At 36.3% G+C, this 22,798-nt stretch overlaps 1 protein-coding gene across 1 annotated transcript in view; it reads left to right on the forward strand.

Moving 5' to 3' along the window:
* Positions 1–22,798, forward strand: part of LOC115441732 — a 24,312-nt gene continuing 1,514 nt past the window's right edge. The window contains exons 1-56 of the mRNA XM_037442770.1: positions 1–1,344; positions 1,705–1,873; positions 2,411–2,585; positions 2,851–2,954; positions 3,095–3,238; positions 3,435–3,552; positions 4,335–4,410; positions 5,225–5,286; positions 6,274–6,292; positions 6,442–6,468; positions 6,652–6,763; positions 6,951–7,075; positions 7,148–7,198; positions 7,280–7,391; positions 7,698–7,822; positions 7,901–7,951; positions 8,546–8,657; positions 8,868–8,992; positions 9,139–9,189; positions 9,269–9,371; positions 9,744–9,868; positions 10,149–10,199; positions 10,285–10,405; positions 10,658–10,782; positions 10,903–10,953; positions 11,330–11,432; positions 11,574–11,698; positions 11,963–12,010; positions 12,516–12,624; positions 13,020–13,135; positions 13,440–13,490; positions 13,606–13,708; positions 13,806–13,930; positions 14,453–14,503; positions 14,621–14,657; positions 14,789–15,000; positions 15,039–15,158; positions 15,234–15,354; positions 15,758–15,900; positions 16,459–16,509; positions 16,633–16,744; positions 16,825–16,952; positions 17,025–17,075; positions 17,164–17,272; positions 17,674–17,807; positions 18,071–18,121; positions 18,316–18,427; positions 18,542–18,672; positions 18,758–18,808; positions 18,885–19,652; positions 19,814–19,960; positions 20,416–20,546; positions 20,814–20,927; positions 21,607–21,665; positions 21,872–21,981; positions 22,449–22,578. Of these exons, the coding sequence (XP_037298667.1) occupies positions 1,272–1,344; positions 1,705–1,873; positions 2,411–2,585; positions 2,851–2,954; positions 3,095–3,238; positions 3,435–3,552; positions 4,335–4,410; positions 5,225–5,286; positions 6,274–6,292; positions 6,442–6,468; positions 6,652–6,763; positions 6,951–7,075; positions 7,148–7,198; positions 7,280–7,391; positions 7,698–7,822; positions 7,901–7,951; positions 8,546–8,657; positions 8,868–8,992; positions 9,139–9,189; positions 9,269–9,371; positions 9,744–9,868; positions 10,149–10,199; positions 10,285–10,405; positions 10,658–10,782; positions 10,903–10,953; positions 11,330–11,432; positions 11,574–11,698; positions 11,963–12,010; positions 12,516–12,624; positions 13,020–13,135; positions 13,440–13,490; positions 13,606–13,708; positions 13,806–13,930; positions 14,453–14,503; positions 14,621–14,657; positions 14,789–15,000; positions 15,039–15,158; positions 15,234–15,354; positions 15,758–15,900; positions 16,459–16,509; positions 16,633–16,744; positions 16,825–16,952; positions 17,025–17,075; positions 17,164–17,272; positions 17,674–17,807; positions 18,071–18,121; positions 18,316–18,427; positions 18,542–18,672; positions 18,758–18,808; positions 18,885–19,652; positions 19,814–19,960; positions 20,416–20,546; positions 20,814–20,927; positions 21,607–21,665; positions 21,872–21,981; positions 22,449–22,578 (6,260 nt within the window). The 5' untranslated portion in view covers positions 1–1,271. The remainder of the gene's footprint in view (positions 1,345–1,704; positions 1,874–2,410; positions 2,586–2,850; positions 2,955–3,094; positions 3,239–3,434; positions 3,553–4,334; positions 4,411–5,224; positions 5,287–6,273; positions 6,293–6,441; positions 6,469–6,651; positions 6,764–6,950; positions 7,076–7,147; positions 7,199–7,279; positions 7,392–7,697; positions 7,823–7,900; positions 7,952–8,545; positions 8,658–8,867; positions 8,993–9,138; positions 9,190–9,268; positions 9,372–9,743; positions 9,869–10,148; positions 10,200–10,284; positions 10,406–10,657; positions 10,783–10,902; positions 10,954–11,329; positions 11,433–11,573; positions 11,699–11,962; positions 12,011–12,515; positions 12,625–13,019; positions 13,136–13,439; positions 13,491–13,605; positions 13,709–13,805; positions 13,931–14,452; positions 14,504–14,620; positions 14,658–14,788; positions 15,001–15,038; positions 15,159–15,233; positions 15,355–15,757; positions 15,901–16,458; positions 16,510–16,632; positions 16,745–16,824; positions 16,953–17,024; positions 17,076–17,163; positions 17,273–17,673; positions 17,808–18,070; positions 18,122–18,315; positions 18,428–18,541; positions 18,673–18,757; positions 18,809–18,884; positions 19,653–19,813; positions 19,961–20,415; positions 20,547–20,813; positions 20,928–21,606; positions 21,666–21,871; positions 21,982–22,448; positions 22,579–22,798) is intronic.

The following is a 22,798-nucleotide window of genomic DNA, read 5'->3' on the forward strand; positions in this document are numbered from 1 at the left end:
GTGTTATATGTAGGCAGGGCTTTATATTACGGACATATAATTCCTGGAAAAGTGCAACCATCACATCGCGTGTGCTACATACCATTTAACGGCAAAGAAATCGCTGTGAAGAACTTTGAAGTATTAACAGTGCCAAGCAAAAACCGATACGCTAATAAGTATATACTGCCAAATCATTCCAACCATATGGTGGACATGGACGATGAAGAATTTGATGTGTCTGAAGAAGAAGAAGAAGATGGTATTATGTGGCAATGAATATATAAGTAATTGTTAATGGCTGTAATAATTTATTGTGATTACAAAACTTATATTTTTTATCGTCGTAATTCGTAGTTTACTAACATGCGATATCTACACATCTATACTAGTATGAAATAAAAAAAGTTTGTTTGGATGTAGTGGATAATCTTTGAAACTATTCATATGAATTAAATAAATCTTCCATTTGTAATTATTCTGTATGTTCGAAGTAATATAATAATTAATATATTATACTACAAAAGAAGCATAAATAATTTGATCATTATTTGAATGCTGCGCTGGACGCATCCGAAACGTTGTCCCATGACCGGAGTTTAAAGCGAGCGGAAACGCAGGCAAATAATTGTATTATATTTTAATTTGTATACCTAGGTAATTAAATTGTACAATTAACGTAAATATGTAACATTATGAAATTAATATTCAAAATAAAAATGTGTAATTTTGTATAAATCATTAATTCATTGCCTAGATACGCTAATATTCATTAAATAAGAAGAACAAATAGAAGTCCATGGTAGCGTCGGTCGTCCTTCAAAGCTATGTATTCCATAGGACCCACATGTTGAGTGCCTCACAGAAGATATTTATTATTGACTCACTCTTTAAAAACAAAAATTCTCTTGTAAATTCAATGGAAGCAATCGTATTTAGAAAATCTATCGTCTTACTAAACGTTATTTGGTGGGCTCAAGCGGAGTCGTATCGTATAGGTCGTATTCTCCTGCTAAATTTACATTTACGATCAATCTGTGCCAATCGGAAATGTACAAAATAAATGGGATTATATTCCGCGCATTTGATTTTGCTCTAGTCGAAGCCAGCCTTTAAATGCGTTAAAAATATCGACTAACGAACTGGCTGTTTGCGAAACTATTTCTTTACCACCAATAAATATCTGTCATAATTTAAAATGCACTCATCTTAACCGCCAACTTACAAACTGTATCACATTTAAAATAATAAAAGGACTGTTTCTTTTTATTTATTTGTAATTATACTACAAAATGGCTGACGCTCCATCCACCACAGCTTCAGAATTTGCTCCAAGCGAGATGCCAGTCTCAGAAATGGGGGAAGGTAAGAGGCTACACCTCATATAGTATATTACCAATTTTGTTATACATCCCCTGTGTATCGAACCCAGCTGAATATAAATGGTTATTTACTTACATTATTTCATAGGGGTTTTCTCACAAAATGTGCCTTATCTAGAATCCAACGTACGTGTCAAATAGCGGACCCTTTTGTTTCTTATTACCATGGGTGTAGCTAGTGAGGCCTAGAGTCGTCTTTGCCCACCCTAGAAAAAGCCTTATGTTTACAGGGGCCTCACGTAGTTCAGGCCTTTCGTTGAATTCAGCGAGCTCTTTTTTTTTAACATGTCAGCGGCACCCAGAGACATACATACACCGCTTAGGATATTTATATGTAATGCAGCATCTCCAGCAAGAGAAGCAACGACGTTTCCACCATACCCGCCGTATGCGACGGAGCCTGCGCCCCCGTCCGTAGCTGACACCATAATCGCCGGCCGCGACCTGCGCTTGCAATACAAGTCTTTGCCCAAGCAGCTTGTGCGCCCACCACCGAAACCGGCCAGACCCAAGTATGCCTTTCCTTTTACGAAGAACCTACATGATGTTAAGTTCTGGCTTTGAATGGGGGGCGTTGCACCGACTGAGTGCAAGGAGCCCTTGGCTGGGGAAACAGACCCGAGCTAGGTCGTCATATCGACATAAGATAGCTTTTGACAGTTATAAAATTGTAACGTATATGCTACAGTTAAAACCCGTTCTCAGTTATAACGCATTTTCCCTAGTTAAAACTAGTTTGCACTAAATGCCTTTCTCTACCTGGAGTTCGATGTCTGTGTCCTATATAGCCATAGGCTCGTACCATATCACATTGAACGGAACACACGGGCGCAAAGTAGTTAGCGTCGTGCCTCCTTCTACGCCTTTCAGGGATAAAGACGTAGTATGTGTGTTTATGTGTAGGTATATATAATAAATACATTGAACTTCTAAAAATTGTCTCAGTACTTATATTATGTTTGGTCTTTCCTCCATTCTGCTTACATAATGTGATTCAGTAGGTAGATACTATATACCTATTGGAGAGCTTTCTGAATTACGTGTATTAGAGGTCCAAAAGCAACGGACGTGAAGTTATCCCGCCGTGCTGCGCGGGCGCATGCGAGATGTCTGCGCAGGCATGGGGCTGTCCTCACAGATCGCCTGGAGCACATGTCGAAGCCGCCACGACGAGCCATCATAAACATGTGGCGAGAGCATGCTGATACTTTACCTCCCGAAACGGTTTGTATCTAATTGCATACATGTCAAGTTTTGTTAAGTTTTGACTCGATATAGGCACTATGTTTTTCGCTGCCTCCATATTTTGATAATAGTTAAGTACATAGAGGAAGATAGAAATCCTAATGCTATTTGATTCTTGCGACGTTGTGCTCCCAGTACCAACCTAATCAATCGTTTGCACATACTTAGGTATCGATAATGTTCTTGTAGGTATGAAGCGTAAATAGTTTAATCGTAGCTATCTATATAATAAAATGTCAACCAGATCTCTCGGTTGCGGACCATGCTAGACGCAGACGAACCTTTCAAGCCGGATCAAGCGTACGAATATTTTATAAACTTGAAAAAGTCGAAGAAAAAAAATACGGCGTAAGTACCCATAACATATACAATAGTCGATTCATTATATGATTTTATGTTATTTGAACTTAGGAATCTAAAAATGAAGTAATTATACTACTTATAGTAATAATTTTAGAGTTATAACAAAAATTTATTTATCCTTCCAGGCTTCGTGTTAACCAAATTAAAAAAGACGTGTTGGCGATGTGTGGCGATAAGAGATTCCTATGGGCCAGAAACGCTACAGTCGCGTTTGCTAGGGGCATCCAGCTACGACTGGCAAGACCTGGTCGTTTTACTTTGGCTGACGGGTAGTTCTAACAAATGTTTTAGTCTCAAAATGACCATGAATTTTATAGAAACGAAATTCTGTAATTGCAAAATACCAGAAATACATTCAGATGTATAGGAATATGTTAAGATAGTGACCTACAATTATCAATACATGTCTATATATATAGTTAAATTTACTTTAACATAATATTTTTAATATCCCATTCATTGTAGTATGCTGAGATTGTCTAACATCATCCTGAACGAGATCTGTGGTTATATGGGCATGAGGATTCCTTCCCGTCGCTGCACTCATCCCAAAGCTAAATTCATTATGGATGTTGCGGATAAGGTAGTTTTTTCTTTTTGTGTAGATACTTAAAGATTGAGTTTTGACTCTTACAATCATTTAACATCTAAAATACTATTGTACCTCGTAGACTGCAAGGCAAACCGTTAGCTTAGATTGTTAGGTTGGGCAGTCTTAAGTGGTGAAACAGGCAATCGTTTGGGGCTTCGTTTTTTAAAAGGGGCGTCGAGTTTATATGAGAAGTCTCAAGCGTTTTCATAGCTGAAGACTTTTTAACCGACGAAATTATTGAAATCGCAGACCTTTTTTTATCCAGAGCCTGGGGCCGGTTAAGTCCGCCAATGTCGTTAGGTATTATCTTTTATGGGTTTTTCATACACGAATTGTGTAGGACGGGATCCCCATTTCTGTAATATGCTTGAAAATTAGTGTTGGGCCGATACCATACTGGAGTGAGTCAAAAGCACGCAGTGGTGGCCTTAACCGAGGCACCTCCGGGCGGCAGATCTTTACGAGACTTTTTTCTTTGTGCCCCTTGTCAGTGGCTGTCGAGTTAGACCGGCGCGATGCCCGGGCGAGAGCAAATAAGATCCCCGATAAAAGAATTTTGTCCGTAGAAAGCATTTCTAAACAGGACGGTGACCTAAAAAAAAGAACATTTTTCAATTGAACGCGTGAGGCCCCGTGTGGCTACCCGGTTTGCCCAACCCCAAGGTCGCTACTGAGGGCATAGATTTGAATAAGACATATTGTTCGGACCACACGATACAAATAAACAATATGTTGTTGTAGTACCTATGTGTTTAAAAAATATTTATATCCAGATCGCGGTATGGATTGATGAGATATTATCGGAATCTGACGACAGGATGCTTATGATGGATTTCGATGAAGACGAAGGTAAGTGAAAATTGCACAGTGTAGAACAATTGTCACGAGTTGTGCAGGTCGCGCAGTGTTGCTGCTCTCTTTACCAGGTAAGACGTCATCCGCTTGAACTTGTGACAATTGTTCATCAACATTACAACCGTTGTGCTGAGAGAAGTGGGGCTAGTCAAAATTACCAATACCAAACAATTGTTCACAAATTCAAACGAAACACCCCAGTTTTCTTAGCCACACCAAGGATTGGTATTAAACCCGAAAAATAATTGTGAGAAGAAGTGGAGAGGAGCTTCGCTGATGCAAGCAGACCGGAGGGAACTCCTGCGAGTACTACAGGGTCTTCTCATACGATGGGTAGTGAGAGTCAAGGGCCGACTCCCGCAGCAACCCCTGGTAGTACGCCTGCAGCGACGCCGGGCGCCACTCCCGCCGCAACGCCCGCGGCCAGTCCCGCGCCCAGCGCCGCCGCCACGCCGGGGGCATCCAAAACTAATTTAGCAAAACAATAGTGAGTGCATATTTCTTTGTAAGTTAATGTCTCGACATTTCTTGGACTGTGTGGGATTCAAATATCTCTAGGAACTTGAGATGTGACCACGTGACTGAACAACAATGAAGGCGTCAGCGGACTCATCGACCCTTATTTGCAGCATATCTATGCTACCAGCTATAATTGGTCTAATCACATTATTTTACACCGCGTCACAGTTAGCGAGTACTACTTATTGCCTAAAATTCAAAATGGTGTTTATTCTTACACAATATAATCTTTTTTAAGGGTATGTTGGTATTCTAAAATTGATCAAAAGACAATTCTATTACTTTACAGACCTCTTCAAAGAGTTCGGAGACACGGGATTCGCCGATGATTTCCTAAACATGATGGGTGATGTGAGTTTTATTATCGTTTTATCAAACAAGTTATATCTAAGTTTGGTAAGCAATGTTTTTCATTTAGTAAAAATTAGAGAACAATTTACGTAACATTAGTGGTAAGAGACAAAATCAATGTCTTTTTTTATAGGGGCGGGCACGGCAAGGTGACCCCGCCCCCCTGCACCTGATAGTAAGTGAATAGGGTCCAATAGAATGTCGACTGACGAGTGATGATAAGTCCTCGACAGTCGACACAATTATGCCGGCCTGTTGGAACCGGGTATACACAGGCTGATGCCGGAGCGCGACACATGTGGGCCACTATGGCGGGTTTTAACACCTTGTCCTATCTCTACAGTGGTCGGTATCCGGGCGGATTTAATTATTTTTTTTCACTTTTTCACACCTAGGTTAATCAACTGTTATTAGATTTGTAATGATTTTCTGATTTGCCAGGACGTGAAGCCATTGCATAATTCCACTGACGAGGATTTAAAGCAAATAAACCGAGGAACAGAAACAGTCCTTAAAATTTATCCTAAAAATAGACCTCCTTCAACCGCTCCAACCTGAAACCACGTTGAGAATAGCTTTTAACTTAACTAAATAAAAATAAGATATGCCGTATAAGGCGTAAAATGTTATTATAAACATAAAGGTGCATTAGAAAATTAAGACCTTTGTATGCTTTTTGTAATTAAAAAAAAAAATAAAGCAAAACTGTAGAATCTGTCGTTTAATCTGTGTTAAATATAATTCCTATTCTCACAAGTGAACACGACAAACCAAGGTAATTTTTTCATCTGTAATTATGGAGTATGTATAAAATCTTTCTTCATTTTCCAAAGCAGTTGCATGTTTGTTTTTATTAAACAATATCTATTTTTGGTTATTCGTGTTCATTTGTATGAATTTGGAGAATGAAGGATGGTCTTGAGATTCTTTTAGCGAAGGTACAATAATGATTAATTACCTACTAATGATATTTGATTTCCTTTTCAGGGCGGTCTCTTCAAAGGACGTAAGTATTTTTTTAAACCTAAATAAATAAAGTAATATAATATGTAATCATTTCTTAGTGACATTGTTTTCAATTATGCTAACCTAATTAAACTAGTAGTTAACAAAAAATCATAAATCGAAATATTATGTTAATGATTTTTTTTGCAGCGCAACCAGCTTATTTGAAGTTTACTGGTAGGTGAACATTTTTACTTACTTAAAATTTACATTCTTTAGGAATCATTCAAACTTCCTCAAGGTACCTACTTAATTGAGGTATTATGTATTCGATGTAGTGTTAACACCAGTATAACATTAAATGTAACGATAAATTCATTTACAAAACAATTTTATCATTAAAATGCATCTAACCTATAGGTGAAATGATGGAAGCTTTCATGATACTGACGGAATCTATGGAAAAAAAAGCTAGTCAGCAATTATTATCGCATGGGAAATTCACTCAAACATACGAAGAGGGAGCTAACGAGTAAGATGAAAAGTAGGTACAGTCAGGTTCAAATAAATGTTTTCGCGGACAAAATATATGGATTACAAAGAAATTTAAAGGAATGGTCTTCTTGACAATGTCTTGGTGCATTTATTTGGAGCTGACCGTGCATAATATGTTTTATACGAAGATATATCGTGCTGTGATATTTTACGAATGATTTTAGATTAAAACAAGCGCCAGATTTCGACGCATCGGAATTAGATACCACGTTAGCGGAGAAACTCAATAAGGAGCTAGCCGCAACGGCGAAGCCTAACACGCCTAGTAATATTGCGCCTTTTATGAAAGGTAGATACGACCTCAGTTGCTAAAACTCCTAGGTATATGATACAATTCATACTTATCCTTATTTTGTTACAGATATGGTTGAAATATGTTCAAATTATCTAGCTCAAAATGCAGAATACAACAGTAAAGCGCTTGCTAATAAAAACTATTTTCCTTAATAATTACTATAATCAGAGTATACAACGATTTTATTATTTTACGCAGAGGATAAAGGTCCCGCATTTAAATTGCTTATTCAAACGATGCGTAGCAGATCCAGCGTAGTCTTGTTTGAAAAGGATAAGCTGCGGAAGACTTACAGCAAGGCTGCAAATGAGTAACCTTTTACATATTGTCTTATAATGTTTTTAATTATAGATCCTTAGCCCTTAACTAAGGGTTGATTTTTAATCATCAGTTAACTTATTCGTAGGAAATGAATCGACACGAACATAACATTAAAATGACAGTTGTGCGAATAATGAATAACTTTATTGTCTCTTTTCTATTTAGTCAGGTTATTGAAAAATAAGCCGTAAAAGAGTTTCTCTTTTTGATATTTAGGTAGATAATGAATTATTAAATAAATACTTAACTTATCTGACGATTAAAAATCGGCCCTAAAGCTCCGTTATGCTTCTAGACTTGAAGAAGCTAAGGGATTAGACAATGATCACGATGAGCCAAATTTATCTCAAGAAATCCACGCAAATCTCACTCAATTAGTTGAAAATGTCACACCCAATGAATTGAAAACTGATATGGCGGGTAAATATTTGAAAGAAATATTTGCTTACATGTTTTTCTCATAGAGCATTTAACACCAATTACTTTTTTGTAATACAGAAACGGTGGATATCAGTTCGAAGTATTTGTCACAACGTGCTATCGACGAACGTATGTTGTGTTTAAATATATTCGTATTTTATATAATACCTACTAGCTGACCCGGCGAACTTCGTACCGCTCAACAGTCGATTTTTTTTTTTAATACCTATTCTGCTATTCCTGACACCGGGTCAGCTAGTAAGATAAAAAAATAAAGGTGATACTTAAGTCAACAATTACATTGTCAAAAAATAAAAATTATATACTTACTTAACACTTAAAATTCTTTCCATCGTATACTTAAATATTGACATTAATATTTATACGATACTGACGTTACTCAGTTGTTTGTCCTTCCCGGAACCCCTCCACTAACACTTAAATTTTATGGTATGGTAAGAAACTTTAAATTGACTTTTAAGTATTATTACGAACCTTTTGTATGGGAATATAGAAAAGTGTTGTTTTTATACTGTTTCAGGATTTTTTTTAATTTTTTTCTCCGTAAGAACCATCCTCGTACTTCAAGGAATATTATAAAAAAAGAATTAGCGAAAACGGTTCAGCTGCTCTCGAGATTTGCGCTTAGCAAGACATTCAGCGATTCATTTTTATATTATAGATAATTCCTAATAACCATTTTTTTGGGAAATCCATTTGCAGTGGAGCGCGGGCCGGCGTTCGATGTGTTGATTCAAGAATTGGAAATGCGCGGTGCGGATCCTTTCACGCCGCAGTTCACATCGCTCGGCGTGAAATACGCCGCTGCATACGAGTTAGCACTATTTTAATTATACTTACATAAAAAAACGACCCTCAATGCGCGTAAAAAAGTGTAGTGTGCCGACCTACTATTAGGGTAAGATGAGGTTTGATAAAAGAAGAAAAGGCGTTTCTTTAATTATAATCAAAACAAAAATAAACTTAACACAACGCCTACGAGGAGCAAAATTATTTTTTTATACCATACAATTTATTGGTACAGATTGAAAACTGCCCCCGGTCTATCCAGCGTTACCCCAGATGAGACCACAGCGCCCATCTTCGTGGCAGCTCTTCACAGGGCCGCTGATGCGGGAACACCGAAGACCCTCCGGAAAGATATGCATGGTATAGTATTTGACAGTACCTTTGTTCTGTTTTATTCCAGATATATTGAACTAGCTGAGCCCTGCGTTTGGATCTTTAGAATCTTTGGGTATTAGGTATTGGCTGTCGGATGTAATTAATAATTTGAGTAATTTTTTCAATTTCAGATGTGATTGAGCGGTGCGGAAACTATCTATCTGCATTTGTTCGTGATCGAGGTTAATGTAACAAACTTTCAAAAAGTTATACATTTTTGTCATTAATTATTATATTGCTTATTTACATTTTTGCTTACAGACAAAGCGATGCAAATAATATTGAAAGCTATGAAGAGTAACCCGACAAAGGAACTTACAAAACGAAGGAGATACGCTTTAGACTACGGCACGGCTGCTACTGAGTAAGATTATAAATATTCACTAATAGTATAAAGCTGGATTAATACCCCGGAGTAAGTCGAGGACAGGGGGCATGGAAGCAGCTCATCATCGACTCCGTTTTAAAGCGTTTCAAGACTGATACAACCTTCAGTGATGAAGAATACGATTAAGAAAAATAAAGCTGGAGTTACTACTTTTTGTAGGAACAAAACTGTCAACTAATGGTTCGGTTCTGAAATTCTTTAACTAATAGATATATAAGGTAACATCATCTTTGAACGATATAGCCCATTTTATATCCCGGGAATGGATTATTTAGTTGAAGCCGCGAGCAGGAATTAGAAAATATATTACGGGAGTATTTGTGTTGTAAACGCTTTTTGTCCCTTCAGAACCGAAGCTGCGCCCATTATAGTTCCGTTTCTAGCTATTAAGGACATAGCTACTGAAGGCAAAGATAATCTAAATAAAGATGTTGAAACTGTCACTCCGGTTGAATTAAAAACCGCAATGAAATGTATGTATTTGTATCTCTTATACCTATTAATATAATACATTCGATTAAATAATAACCTCAGATAAGTTTAAAATATACACATACACAGACTCACGCCTTTTATCCCCGAAAGGGTAGGCAGAGGCGCAACTAATGCACCCTCTTTTCGCCGTGTGTATTCCGTCCCTTGATGTAATAGAGGGCGCATCTATCGCCATATCACCGTAAAATTGAAATATTATACATAAAAATATTTATGTAACTTATTTGAATGCTGAATTAATAATATTTCCTTTTCCAGCTGCGGTACAAGACGTATCAAGATATTTATCACAACCAGTAGCGCTTAGAAGTAAGATCATATACGCAAAATTAACATTATTTGCACACTTATAATATTACTTATACTATTAACGTATTGTTAAATGTAATTCCAGGTGGTGCAGCTGGGGCGCGATACCCTTTGAACTTTTTATCTGCCGTAACTAAATCACTTGGTGCTAGACCTCTGTTTAAATTTAAATCCTACGGTCAAACGTACTCTGATGCCGCCGATGTGTATGTTACTTTATTAATGCCATAAAAGACGTAACTTTTAAATAACTATGTATCAATAAAGTGATATAATAAAATGGAGATCGTAAAATACAAACTACACGACGTTCGTATAAATCTTTATGAAAAATATCTAGGTACTTTAAAATGTAGATTCCTGCTGTTTACGGATAGCGGCTATAAGCGATTGCGGTTATTAAAATGAAGAATTTGTTATATTATTAAGTGTGTTAATAATATCTCTATGCCCAACAGTCTTAAATACGCGGGTCCTCTTGAATCGGATCCTAAATGCGAGCAATTGCAATATGAAATCATGAGTGAAATGAAAAGAGGAGTGCCCACAAAACTTGCGCCGACCATCGCGTCGGGTCTCGACGGTAACAATACATAATAACTTAAAACTTTATCATAAAAAATAATATTGTTCAACTATCTGGCATCTATAATCAAAAGTAATATAGGTAAAATTGATTTATATTTTTGGCTGTTTCCTACAGAGGTATCGGTCGATGCTGCAAAGCATTTAGCGAAAATTGGGACGGAAAAAGGTGAGTTTTATAAAAATAATATACATTTCTTTACAGACTTGGTTGTTATACTTATTGCTTGTATTGTTAAAATTCTTATTTATAACTCATAATATATATACAATGAACTCTAATCTCGTACGAGATTCGGCTGAAATTAATAAACAATTTTACTCCATAAGTATCGACGGATTAATCTCGGAAATAGACCATTCAAAATAAAGTTGTGTTTCGCTCAAATATTATTTATTTTGAATGGCTTACCTGCGGGATGGATTTTCATAATAAGTACAATCAGGATTGTTTATTGATTTTTATTTTTTTTATTTTTGGTTTTTAATCCCCGACGCAGAAAGAAGAGTGTTAAAAATATTATTGTATCCAATGCTTTAAACAGGTAAAGCTATGGATTATCTTGTTGGTGTAATGAAACAAAAAGGCCTGTCGACACTCGGCCAACTGCAAGGATATCAACAGACGTACAATGATGGCGCAAGAAGGTGGGTATATTTATAAAATTCATATCTTACCAAATTCTTTATTTGAAAATTCTTTAGACCCATTTATGCAGAATATATTAAATTAGATCGTCACCACAGCCTTATTTTTTATTTTACCGTATATTTGATTTTTCATACTAGAATAGAAAACGCTCCAACATTGGTAAACGAGAAAATTGATAAAGGAGTGTACGAAAATGTAAGAGGGAAGCTAACTAAACTTATAACAGAGAAACCGTCGCCAGAACACGAGAAGCTTCTGCCAGGTATAAACAATAAAATTTTGTATTCATTCTGCAACAATCTTCGCTTTATATTTGAATCCTTGGAAAGATAAAGAAAGAAACATTTATTATTGGGACAATAACAGTATATTGTATAACATCATCATCATCAACTACATAAATGCTGCTGAACATAGGCCTCTCCTAAAGATTTCCAGACGGACTTCTCGAAAGCGACCTGCATAATATATAATGTAAAACATATACATTAGAAAATTCTTGTAAATTTCATATTTTATATTTCAGAACTTGTCGATGAATCTTCCAAGTTTTTGTCAGCTCCTGTGCCAGAAAGTGAGTACATACATACCTAGATAAAGCTCCTGCTCTACTCGTGAAAAAAGATGCAGTATTATGTTTGTGTTGCACCTAATGGTTTTGGGATTTGTTTCAAGAGTTAAGATGGGTAAATTACATTTAAATATCGAGCGATACTTTTGCCGTGATTGGCCCAAATAATAGCCACAAGTATTTTCAAAGCAAGAAAAATAGATTGATTTAAAATGAAAATACACCGGTAGCTTTTATAGTAGCTAAAATATATGAGTCGTTTTCCAGTAAAATGGGTTTAAAAATAGGTATCTCAAGGTAGCACTTGAGTATCTGTCTATACTTCAGTGGAAAAGGGTGAAATTTGCCGGGAGAGAATCCGACACAACATATAGTTGTTACTAATATTCTTAAATGCGGCCTGCGTTGTAATGATAATTAGATTTTATATAAATTACGAAAGTTAAACCGGTTGGAATCGGGTTATATAGATCCATCGCCACTGGTGTAATTTAATGTCGTTTCGTAGCGGATGCTGAAAAACGTCAAGTATTGGCCGACTTGATGGGTCGTAAAGGAGATCAAATTTTAGGAGAAGATGGTTTGTACAAAATGACATACACCGAAGCAAGCGATGAGTAAGTATTTCTTATTTTTTAATGTAGTAATATTATGAAAATACACTGTCGTGATTTGAAACACATTACCAAAGAACCGTCGTCTTTTTTTATACACGCACGGAAAAGTAACTCGACTGCTCCTCATGGTAAGTGGAGTGGGGTCATAGAATGTCGACTAACGAGAGATGATTACCCCTCGACAGTCGACACAATTATGCCGGCCTGTTGAAACTGGACAGGCTGATCCTGGAACGGGACACACTTGGGCCACTATGGCGAGTTTTGACACCTTGTACGCTATACGGGCGGATATAAAACAAATACTACCACCAGCAAATTAAATAGCAAAAACATTGAATATTATTGAAAATAAATTGGTAGCTTTATTAAACTACTTATTATAATAACACCAGTATAATGAAAGCACCCGTGGGCGTGGTAACAGCAAGCGATGAAGCCAAGAACAAGGAAATGCATCGCAGGATCAGTTCCGCTATACCCGATAAAAAAATGCATGAGATTTTGAAAGGTAGCATATATTTTGTCATTATAATACGATTTTATAAAATAAAAACATAACTATTGTTTTTATTTAGGATCATAATGCAATTCCTTTCGAATACAGTTTAATTTCCTGAAAAAAAAAGTTGCTGGTTCAGTTTTGGTTTATATATATTTTTTATTTAATTAAATCAATTATGTCATCGTACCGTACGTAGAACGTACTTACCTACGCAAAATTGGAGGATAAATTTTGCAAAACCATAATTTTGAAATAATTGTTAATACCTTATTGTGTTTTTGCTGCTTCTTTAACGTATAAAAAATTACAGATCCTGCAAATGAAGGGGCTGCATATTTAACTGACGTTATTCATGATAGAGGTAAACTTAATAACAGTTTTTTTCAGTAATAATATGAATGAGTGGCTAGAAATACTTAACGTCCTAATTAAAAAAATATGCTCCTGACTCAAAATATGTATATATTTTTAATCAGGAGAAGCAATCCAAGTAATACATGATGAAATGAAGGATAGGAAAGGCAAAGATTTTCTTACTATTGGAAAATTTAAGAAGACCCACGGAGAGGCGGCTGCCATGTACGTAATAAGTATATGGAGTTTATGATAATAAGTCGGCAATTTAGTTTTGCTAATAATCTTTCTGAACAACAATTAACAGCATGTAAAATTCCAGGATTAGTGAAGCCAACAAGTTTGGCGGACAACATCCGTCCCCAGTGATTATGGATAAAGTGAAAGAACGTATTGACGAACTGCCTAAAGCTGGGGCTTCGGAAGGGGCGAACAGGCAAATGGACGGTAATCACTCCTATACATGTTTGACGGCCGATTTGATTAAAAGCTAACGTGGGATCGATAGCAAAAATGGACCAATCAGAAAGGAGTTTCACGTGCTTACAAATGACTTATTTTGGCTGGTTTATTCTTCGTATTGCTTCAGTTAGAGATTGGGATAGTTGATTGAAATCTGCCGTAAATGAAAATATATCTTTACTTTTATATAAAGGTGTTTGTTTGTTTGTTTGAACGCATTAATCTCGAGAACGACTGGTTCTAAATGAAAAATTCCGCGAAAATATATAGCGGAACTCTTTCACAAAGGTGAAGCAGTAGCAAGCAGTGATAAGATTTGCAGTATTTCAGTGTAATATTATTATAATGCCAACTTTAATCACATGATCCACTAATTACCGTTAATAAACAACTACTTACCGTTCGTATTCACAACTAACAATGAATCAGTATATTCTGAGTACGTGTTCGGGAAATATAATAGTGATAGAAATATAAAAATATTTTAATATTTACGTTCTTTTTCAGATACAACGAGCATCGTATCCGCGTATATAGCTGGTGTGGCTACCGACGAATGTAAGTAGAGTGCAAATTAGTTTTCTTTATTATTTGGAAATACCATAAATTCAAATAATCGCAACTTTAACTTGTAAATAACTCATAACAATATTAACAATTTTTTGTGTATCACAGGTGGTTTAGACGCTAAAGCTTTAGCTGCGCTTGACAGGTATAGTCATATTCTTATTTTTTGATATTTCAAAACTATATTAGGTTATATGATATCGTTAATATTCAATTTAAAAATATTTATTCTCATTCAAAAATATCGTTCTCAACCTTAATTAATGTGGTTTGCAGAAAAGGCAAGTCTGCTTCAGCGTTAAATGTTGCTGATGCGGAGGCGGAGCGCCTCAGGCTAGAGGCGGAAGAAGCAGAACGACGGAAACAGGAGGAAGAAGATAGAAAAAAGCGAGAGGAAGAAGAAAGAAGAAAGCGCGAAGAAGAAGAGAAAAAAAGTCAGGTGAAGATGAAGAACGGAAGAGGAGAGAGCAAGATGAAATGCGTAGACTAGAAGAAGAAAGGAAAAGGAAAGGAGATGAAGAAGAAGCTCGGAGGAAAAGGGAGGAAGAAGAAAGAAAGCGATTAGAAGAAGAAGCTAAGAAAAGTAAGGAAGCAGACGAGAAGAAAGACAAAAGGGCTGGAAAACCCAGTCGATCCTCTGCAGCAGGTACGTAATTTTTTTGGAAAAGTGAAATATCTCTACAATCAAAATTATTTATGTACAACCCCTTGTATCTTACAGACCAGGACAGAGAGCGAGAACAGGCATTATCGATATTGCATACTCAGTTACGTGCACGCGACAAAGAGATCCTTTATAAGCAACCGCATACAGAATTAACCCATTCTCAAGCTTCACGCTGGTCAGTTTTTAGGGGTTTTATTTTTGTAATTAAATAATTGTTTCCTTATTTAATATTCACTGGGTTGATGGCGTAGTTGAATAACGGTACGACGGAAGTGCTGAGGTCTCGGGTTCGGTCCCCGGGTCGGGTAATGTGGGCAAGTTTTTTTACTCAGTATCAGCTCGGAATCTGGAATTTGGGCCCGATATGACTCACCTTCTATCACATCTAGGGACAAATACACGGCGGAAAGGGGTTGCAGCAATTGGGTCTCTGCTTACCCGTTCAATGATAAAGGGCGGTGGTGTGTGTGGGTTAATTAATATTTTAGATTTTGATTAACGATAAAAGATATAGTTACAGTTAAAATACGCAATATAACTTTTTCTGGATAAATCATACTTTATTTTTCAACTATTAGGATAGGCATGAAACCACCTATGAAAGTTGATAAGAGTGTGAAGGAATCTGCAGATACTGGACGGCTTCACAAGAAATTTGAACGAAAATTGAGTTTGCTTGTTGCGAAATCCACTCCTGCCAATATGTATGATACAATGCAAGGTATTTAATAATAAATTATAATTGACAGACTCTCATTATCGTAGCTAACTCTTCGCTCTGTTATGAAGTTCATAATTCTAGACGTATTAATGTTTAGACATTCTTTAAATTATAGTTTTTAAAAATGCCAGCACTGTATTATATACTGCCCATTGCTGAGTAGGAGCCTCCTTTTCTACTGACAGTCTAGGACGACAGCGGGTGCCATTTATTGATAATTCTCAGATTAGTATATACTTAGGTTTTCTAATAATGTTTTCCTTCGCTGTAAAGCGCTTGATATTTGATAAACAATACATTGACTTCGAAAGGTTAAAGTTTTCGAACCTGTAGACGTCTGTCTCTACTAGGCTAAAGCGCATTAAATTACTGTTTTATTACGTGAACTGAGAATTGGACCCAAAAGAAACCCAAAAATATGACCCATTAAAAGAATCACAAGCCACCAGCTCGTCATCAGAAACATTACCACTTTACTATGCTCACATTGTAGGATAGACTTACATATTTTATATATGTCATTCCCAAATATATTTCAAAGAAATTCCTTTTTTGCAGATGTGATAATTGAATCTTCTCGTATTTTATCGGAATACTTCGTCTCGAGTAGTAAGTAACATTTTAACTAGAAAAATATTGTTGGTAGAGTTAATCAATACTGACACACATTAGGATAATATAGTGATACTTTATAATGAATGTTTTTCTTAATATCATTGGTGTATAATACAGATTATAAAGCCCTGGTTCAGGAAGCTCTTATATCAGAAATGCAGAAGCGTGGAAACGAGATTCTTATTGAAGTTGACGGAGCCGCAGAAACTTTTTTCTTCTCTGCGCAAAGGTACAACCAGAAACAGAATACATTTAATATACAAAATTATCATGTGTAAAGATAGATAATTTTAATAAAATAACATTTAGGTTAAAAAAAGCGAAATCCATGGAAGTGAAGGAACCTTGTAGTCAAGTGGCTTACCATTTGAACAAAAGATTGGACGACATGATCCGATGCCGTTCAATGGCTAGAAAGCTTACTGCAACTATGAAAGGTAAAAAGTTTTTTTTATCTGCAACTTTCGACCTTATTTTCATTTGTGTATAATTTCTTTTTGTGTTCTCAGATCACGTGAAAGATGCTTCTGACTACTTATCTGAACAAGTCACAAAGCCAGGTAAGTGAAACTAGTAACATCGGTTCTTAAATGGAATGAATGGAAAATATAGAAACATCCATGACCCATTCTTATTTTTTAATTCTAGACGAACAAATTGAAGCTTACGTGTCATTGTTGGAGGAAATGGAGGCGGCCGGAGACACTTTACTTATAGAAGGAAATATTCCAAAATCTTATAAAGATGCAGCTGCTTAGTAATTACTAATAGTCCTATATTTTTTTTACCTCTATCAAACACACATTTATTGAAGTTATAAATATATTATATAACTGTGTATTCTACAATGTTTTTTTTATAATATACCATCTACAATATGTATTTTATATTTAAAAAATAGGATCAATTAAGTACAGCTCCCTTAGATGTCCAAAAAAAGCGACTCGTCAATCGAAGTCGTTTAATTTGATGTCTGTGATTGATCGAAAGACCAATGCGTCAGTCACGTGTTAGTCTCCCAACTGACCAATAAAAAGGCACGTCATATTTTATTGCCACATTATAAGCACCCTGATCTTGATTCAAAATAACGTCAGAACACTATCTTAATGGAGAGGTGTGCAAATTAGACAATGTAAATAAGATAATAATTTTTAGCCTTCGTCAATTAACGTCTTTGGATGATCAAATTGGGCGAGCAAATTCAACTCTACAAGCATCTATAGAGGGAAAACTAAAAACTTTAATGGCTAACGTAACCGCCAGTGGTTATAGTGTACCAGTCATGCACGGTAAACACATAGAATAGCAAGAAAAAAAACGTAGTAAAAGTTTTTCTTATAAAAGTTGTTCATTTAATATTACCTACTACAATATTTTGTTTCTAAATTGGCCTTATAATATCACTTTATACTTTTTAATTGCCAAATGTCTAATGGATCTTGTTCGTTTATGTTAAAACCAAGAAAAATGAGACTTATGTTGCCAAATTGTATAAGTTCAATTAGTAGAAGAGATATAAATTGTTAATTTTAACATTATCGGTCTTTTTTAGGTGTTATTAAAGATTCGACTCGGTTGCTGGTTTCCTATATTATGCTTCAAGGTTGGTAATACTGTGGCCATTTCCTTATCATTCATTAAGATATCGCAAAAGAGCGAAAATTCCTAGTTGCTTCTTGCACCTTTTTATATATATATATAAAAATATATATATATTTTTACTCGACACATTAGTACATCTGTGATATTTTATAAGTGTGGAATGTAATTTTTTGTTTAAATTGTTATGAATTTTAGGTGAGAAAACGGAAGCACTTAAAATTATGATTGAAAAAATGGAGCAAACTGGTGAATGTGTTTTACTGCGACATGGAAACCTACGGAAATCCTACGTCGAGGGCGCTAATAGGTTAGTCTGGCTATGTTAACTTTACAATATGTATTTGTTTTACATTACACAATATCATAGTTATAGTAATATTAAATACTTATTATAGAATAATTGATTTATCTATCTTTGCAGATTACGCGGCAAGAATACAGACCAACTGGGTGTACCGAGTGCGGACCCTGTAGTTGCGAGAAAGATACAAATAAAACTGAACAATTTAATGCGCGATTGTACTCCACCAAAATATCAACCGCTCATTGACGGTATATTTATTTAATTTAAATAATGTGTTTAATTGTTGGATAAATTATATAATACGAAATGAAAAAAGCAATGACCATTTTGCAGATGTCATTGAAGACGCTACCATGTATCTGGCGGTGCACTTTTTGCAACCACGTAAGTTTTAATAGTATTTAGTAACTACATTCGAATAATACCTTTAAAAGTTAATAATTTCTTCTCCTTTCCTTAGATATAATTAAGGTGTGCAAATGTATGAAGAACGTGTTTGTTCAATGTGAGCTGTGGTGCGACGAGATATTGCGTCGTGTGGCTCGTCCGTGCTGCACGTGTTCCCGGCACATCTCCGCGCAGGCTCTGGAAGACCTTGCACCGGGACAGCGCCTGCGCATCAGCCCTGGCTCGTCCAGGGCATTCGCTCCTGGTCTTCAGATATCCCTCACGCAATGTCCTGCTAGACCAACAAGAAGCCCAAGACGTGGCGAAAAACCCACAAGGCAACCGTGCCCTGCCTCCAAACCAACTGAAGGATGCCGCCAGACGACTGCGTCGTATCTTCTATACTCAACCGAATATAATATCCGAGGTGGTTTCGATGCCAGTCCCACGCGGGCGCTTCTTCAAACACCGTCAAATTCGCTGCAAACTCCTTCGACACCGTCATCACCGTCACCTTCAGGGTTGACTTCATATTCATCGACTTCCCCGCTACGGTCTCATTTTTTTAACATGCATGATAAAAATCAGATAGTGCAAAGAGAGAATGAACCAATTTATCAGACTACGCGCAAACAAATTGTGTCTGATACATCAACCTCCAGCTCATTCCATACTCCACCCACCTCAAACCTAGCTTCATTGGCAGACACAGTTAATACGCCTTTCTGGCAAAATCCTACTGCTATGTACGCGAGGTACTCCAGGAACACAAACCGGCAACCACCAGAAAATGAGGCATCATCAAAAAAGAGGAGTCGACTGAGGAGTGGATACAGTGCTCGTGAGTAATATCTACATATTTATGTATGCCCGCAGAACTTATGGTACTTTCTAGAACCTTCTCTTGAGACGAGAGAAGAAAAGAGATCGGATATCCGTCTCTCAGTTTACAACACTACACTATGCCAATTTCAAGAACTTTTGCTTTAATAATAATTATAGGAACTCCGATAGTATCAACGGACCAGATGTCTGACTGGCACGCGATGATGGTGAGCCTCATGTGGAACGTGCAGGCGTGGCGGGACTGGATACAGGAGAACATCGACCGCGCACGGGCTTTCCAACGGCCTCTTGCTGAATCAGACTGTATGTTTGTTTGCTTGCTTTACTTAACTTAAAACTAGCTAAATCAATAATATATTTTCAATTGCTTAAGTCGAAACTGGTTAGTTGCTTTTCGCTAACTATTTTCCAACTAAATTAGTTCTTCTCCGCTCGTCTTTACTGGACAGGTACTTTAGTGTGCTGTGTTTTTATTTGCTTACATATTATTTTCTGAAATAAAACCTATAATTATTATCTATTTATGTTCTATATAATGCCATCCACGAAGACACGCCACTAATTTTCCTAATCGTTTACAGCGCGTTTGTGTTTTAGTTCCGTAAATATATACTTCTGAATAACCAAAGTCTTCTTACCTCGCAAAACCTCCGGCCAAACTTTGGTCGGGCGCGTCATCGTGGATGGCATTTTCTATAACTCACACACCGTTATTGTAAAGTAGTATTAATGTGCTGCAAACGATCCTCGTATGGTAGCAGCTGACGTGAACGAGAATTGGGCCGCATTCCAAAGAAGGGTGGCGACGGAAGCCCTACAGTGGCGTCAATACAATACTTTTAGTCGGCAACTTACATTACGATTAGTGTTACGTTATCAAGACAAACAAGTAAGACAATATATTTATGTAATGTATAGAAATATCACTACCGAAGAAATATACCTACTTGATCTACCTATATATTGTAACTTTGACTTTACGGATGACCAATACCTTAGTCCACCCAGTGACCACGAAAGCTGCAAAGTCTTTGAAACGTCGGGAGATAATTATGATATAAAAACCGCGATAAAATCCGCAAAACAGTTTTATTTTAATGTCTAACATTCGCGTAAACATAAGGAATCAGTATCTTGCTTTATGTCAAATGTTTAGATAGTATCGCCAACGCGAGCCACTGTGAAGACGCAAGCATATATGGAGTGTCAAAGAGAGATGTTGGATATCATCGACATGTTCAACCGGTGGACCCAATGGCTAACATTAGTCGTGAGTACATACATATAAATTTTCTGAAATAATTACCTTTTTCGGTATTCCAACCAGCAGTTAAACCATAAATATATTTCACAAAAGTTGAAGTTTGAGTGGAGTCACAACAGTGGCCTTAATATGTACTGAAGCCAATTTTTTAAATCTTACGTATCCGTTAAATAGTTTTTATTTCAATATCTTACTTAATTTATGAATTTATGATTTACTACCTAGTAGTAAATCATAAATTCAACAACAAAACCTTTTACTCGCAACATCGCCCGCGTGTAGAGCTATTCCTGTTATAACAGTCTTTACCTATCTACTCGAGTACCAAATTTCATCCAAATCTGTTCAACGGTTTCTGCATTTACTTCTAACAAACATCCAAACGTTTTCACAAACTTTCACATTTTATAATATTAGTAATAGTAAGAAATATAATTATTAAATAAATATTTCATACAATAATGCGTTAGTATCTAGATTACTGTTACCTATAGTGTATCATCTTATTGTAATGCTTCACTAACCTTTAAACATCTTTAATAGGAAATGAATTTGTCGACAATAATTAAAAATATGTATTTTTCTTGTTGGTCCCTAAATTTTGACTTCATATTAGATATGAAATTTCCAATAATATATCTTATGCCACCAAAATAAGAGCCATTAAATATCTATACTATTTTAGATAAAAGAAACTGATTCTCTACGAGAAGACCCACACTCTGATGGTTCATTGCAAGAAACGTGAGTAACAAAACTAAATTCAAACTTTACTTACACCTGTCCATTCTATGGCTATTAAATAAAGAAATAAATGAGTATATGAAATCATATACTTATTTTCGCCACGTGCTTATTTTAAATCCACATTTTACACAAATAAATAATATTTAGATCAGCTATACAAAAGCAATAGTAAAATAAACTAATACTGTAATAATGGTTGGCAGACGTTGGCAGTATTTCAAATCGAAAGTGGAAGAATACGCCGATGACTGGGAAAAGTACAACATGCATTTGAAAGTGTGTTGGGAACATAAATATAGATCACTTATTGCAGGTAAATATATTATCTTCAAAATTGTATGATGTATTTTTTTCTACCTATATATTGTCCGGGCTGTCAAAATTGATTTTTTTTTCATGTCCATTATAGTCGCTCACAAAAGGCTGCCGGCAGCCGCTTATAAGTTAATAGTCGAGCGTAGGGTTGAGGCTCCTTAAAGAAACAAACAACATTTTATCACCAAGGGTTTTTTGATGCCAAACTACAGACGTCTACTTCGCTTTTGACTTGTTGACTTAAACACGCGACCTCAACTCGGCAACGGACACGTTATGTAACGTTGGAGTTTAGTAAATATAATAGAAACTTTACTCGTTGAGCTCTAAAGCTCTTGTAGACCCTAAATCCGTGGGATAGCCTAAATTTGTGTACACAGGCAGATATTTGATTTACCAGCTAACTTAGACGGATGAGAGCAGGTAGTTCAAAGTATCCCGTTGAATCAACGGCATTGATCCCAGATTGGTTGCCGGCGTGGGAGCAATCTGGCCCCGTGTGGGTGGTGAGCGCGTGTGGCGCGGTTCCGTCCGGCGCAGTCGCCGCCGGGGTGTTCGACGGGGAAGTGGTTTGGGTCGCGAGAACCACGCACAAGTATGCCATATTCTTTATTTTCTACTCAACTTTAGACTGCTTTCATTCTCGTCCCATGGAAACTTCCGTTATAGAGTTGCGTAGCAATGTCGCGCAGTCTTGATACATTATTCAACATTTGAACACTCATCAGAATTGTGAAAAAGAAGACTGGTTAAAATAAACAGCTTATTTATTCTTAATACTGATTTGCATTTTAGCTCAATTATAATTTAATTAA

The sequence above is a fragment of the Manduca sexta genome, chromosome 25 (assembly GCF_014839805.1).
Source record: "Manduca sexta isolate Smith_Timp_Sample1 chromosome 25, JHU_Msex_v1.0, whole genome shotgun sequence".
Taxonomy (NCBI): domain Eukaryota; kingdom Metazoa; phylum Arthropoda; class Insecta; order Lepidoptera; family Sphingidae; genus Manduca; species Manduca sexta.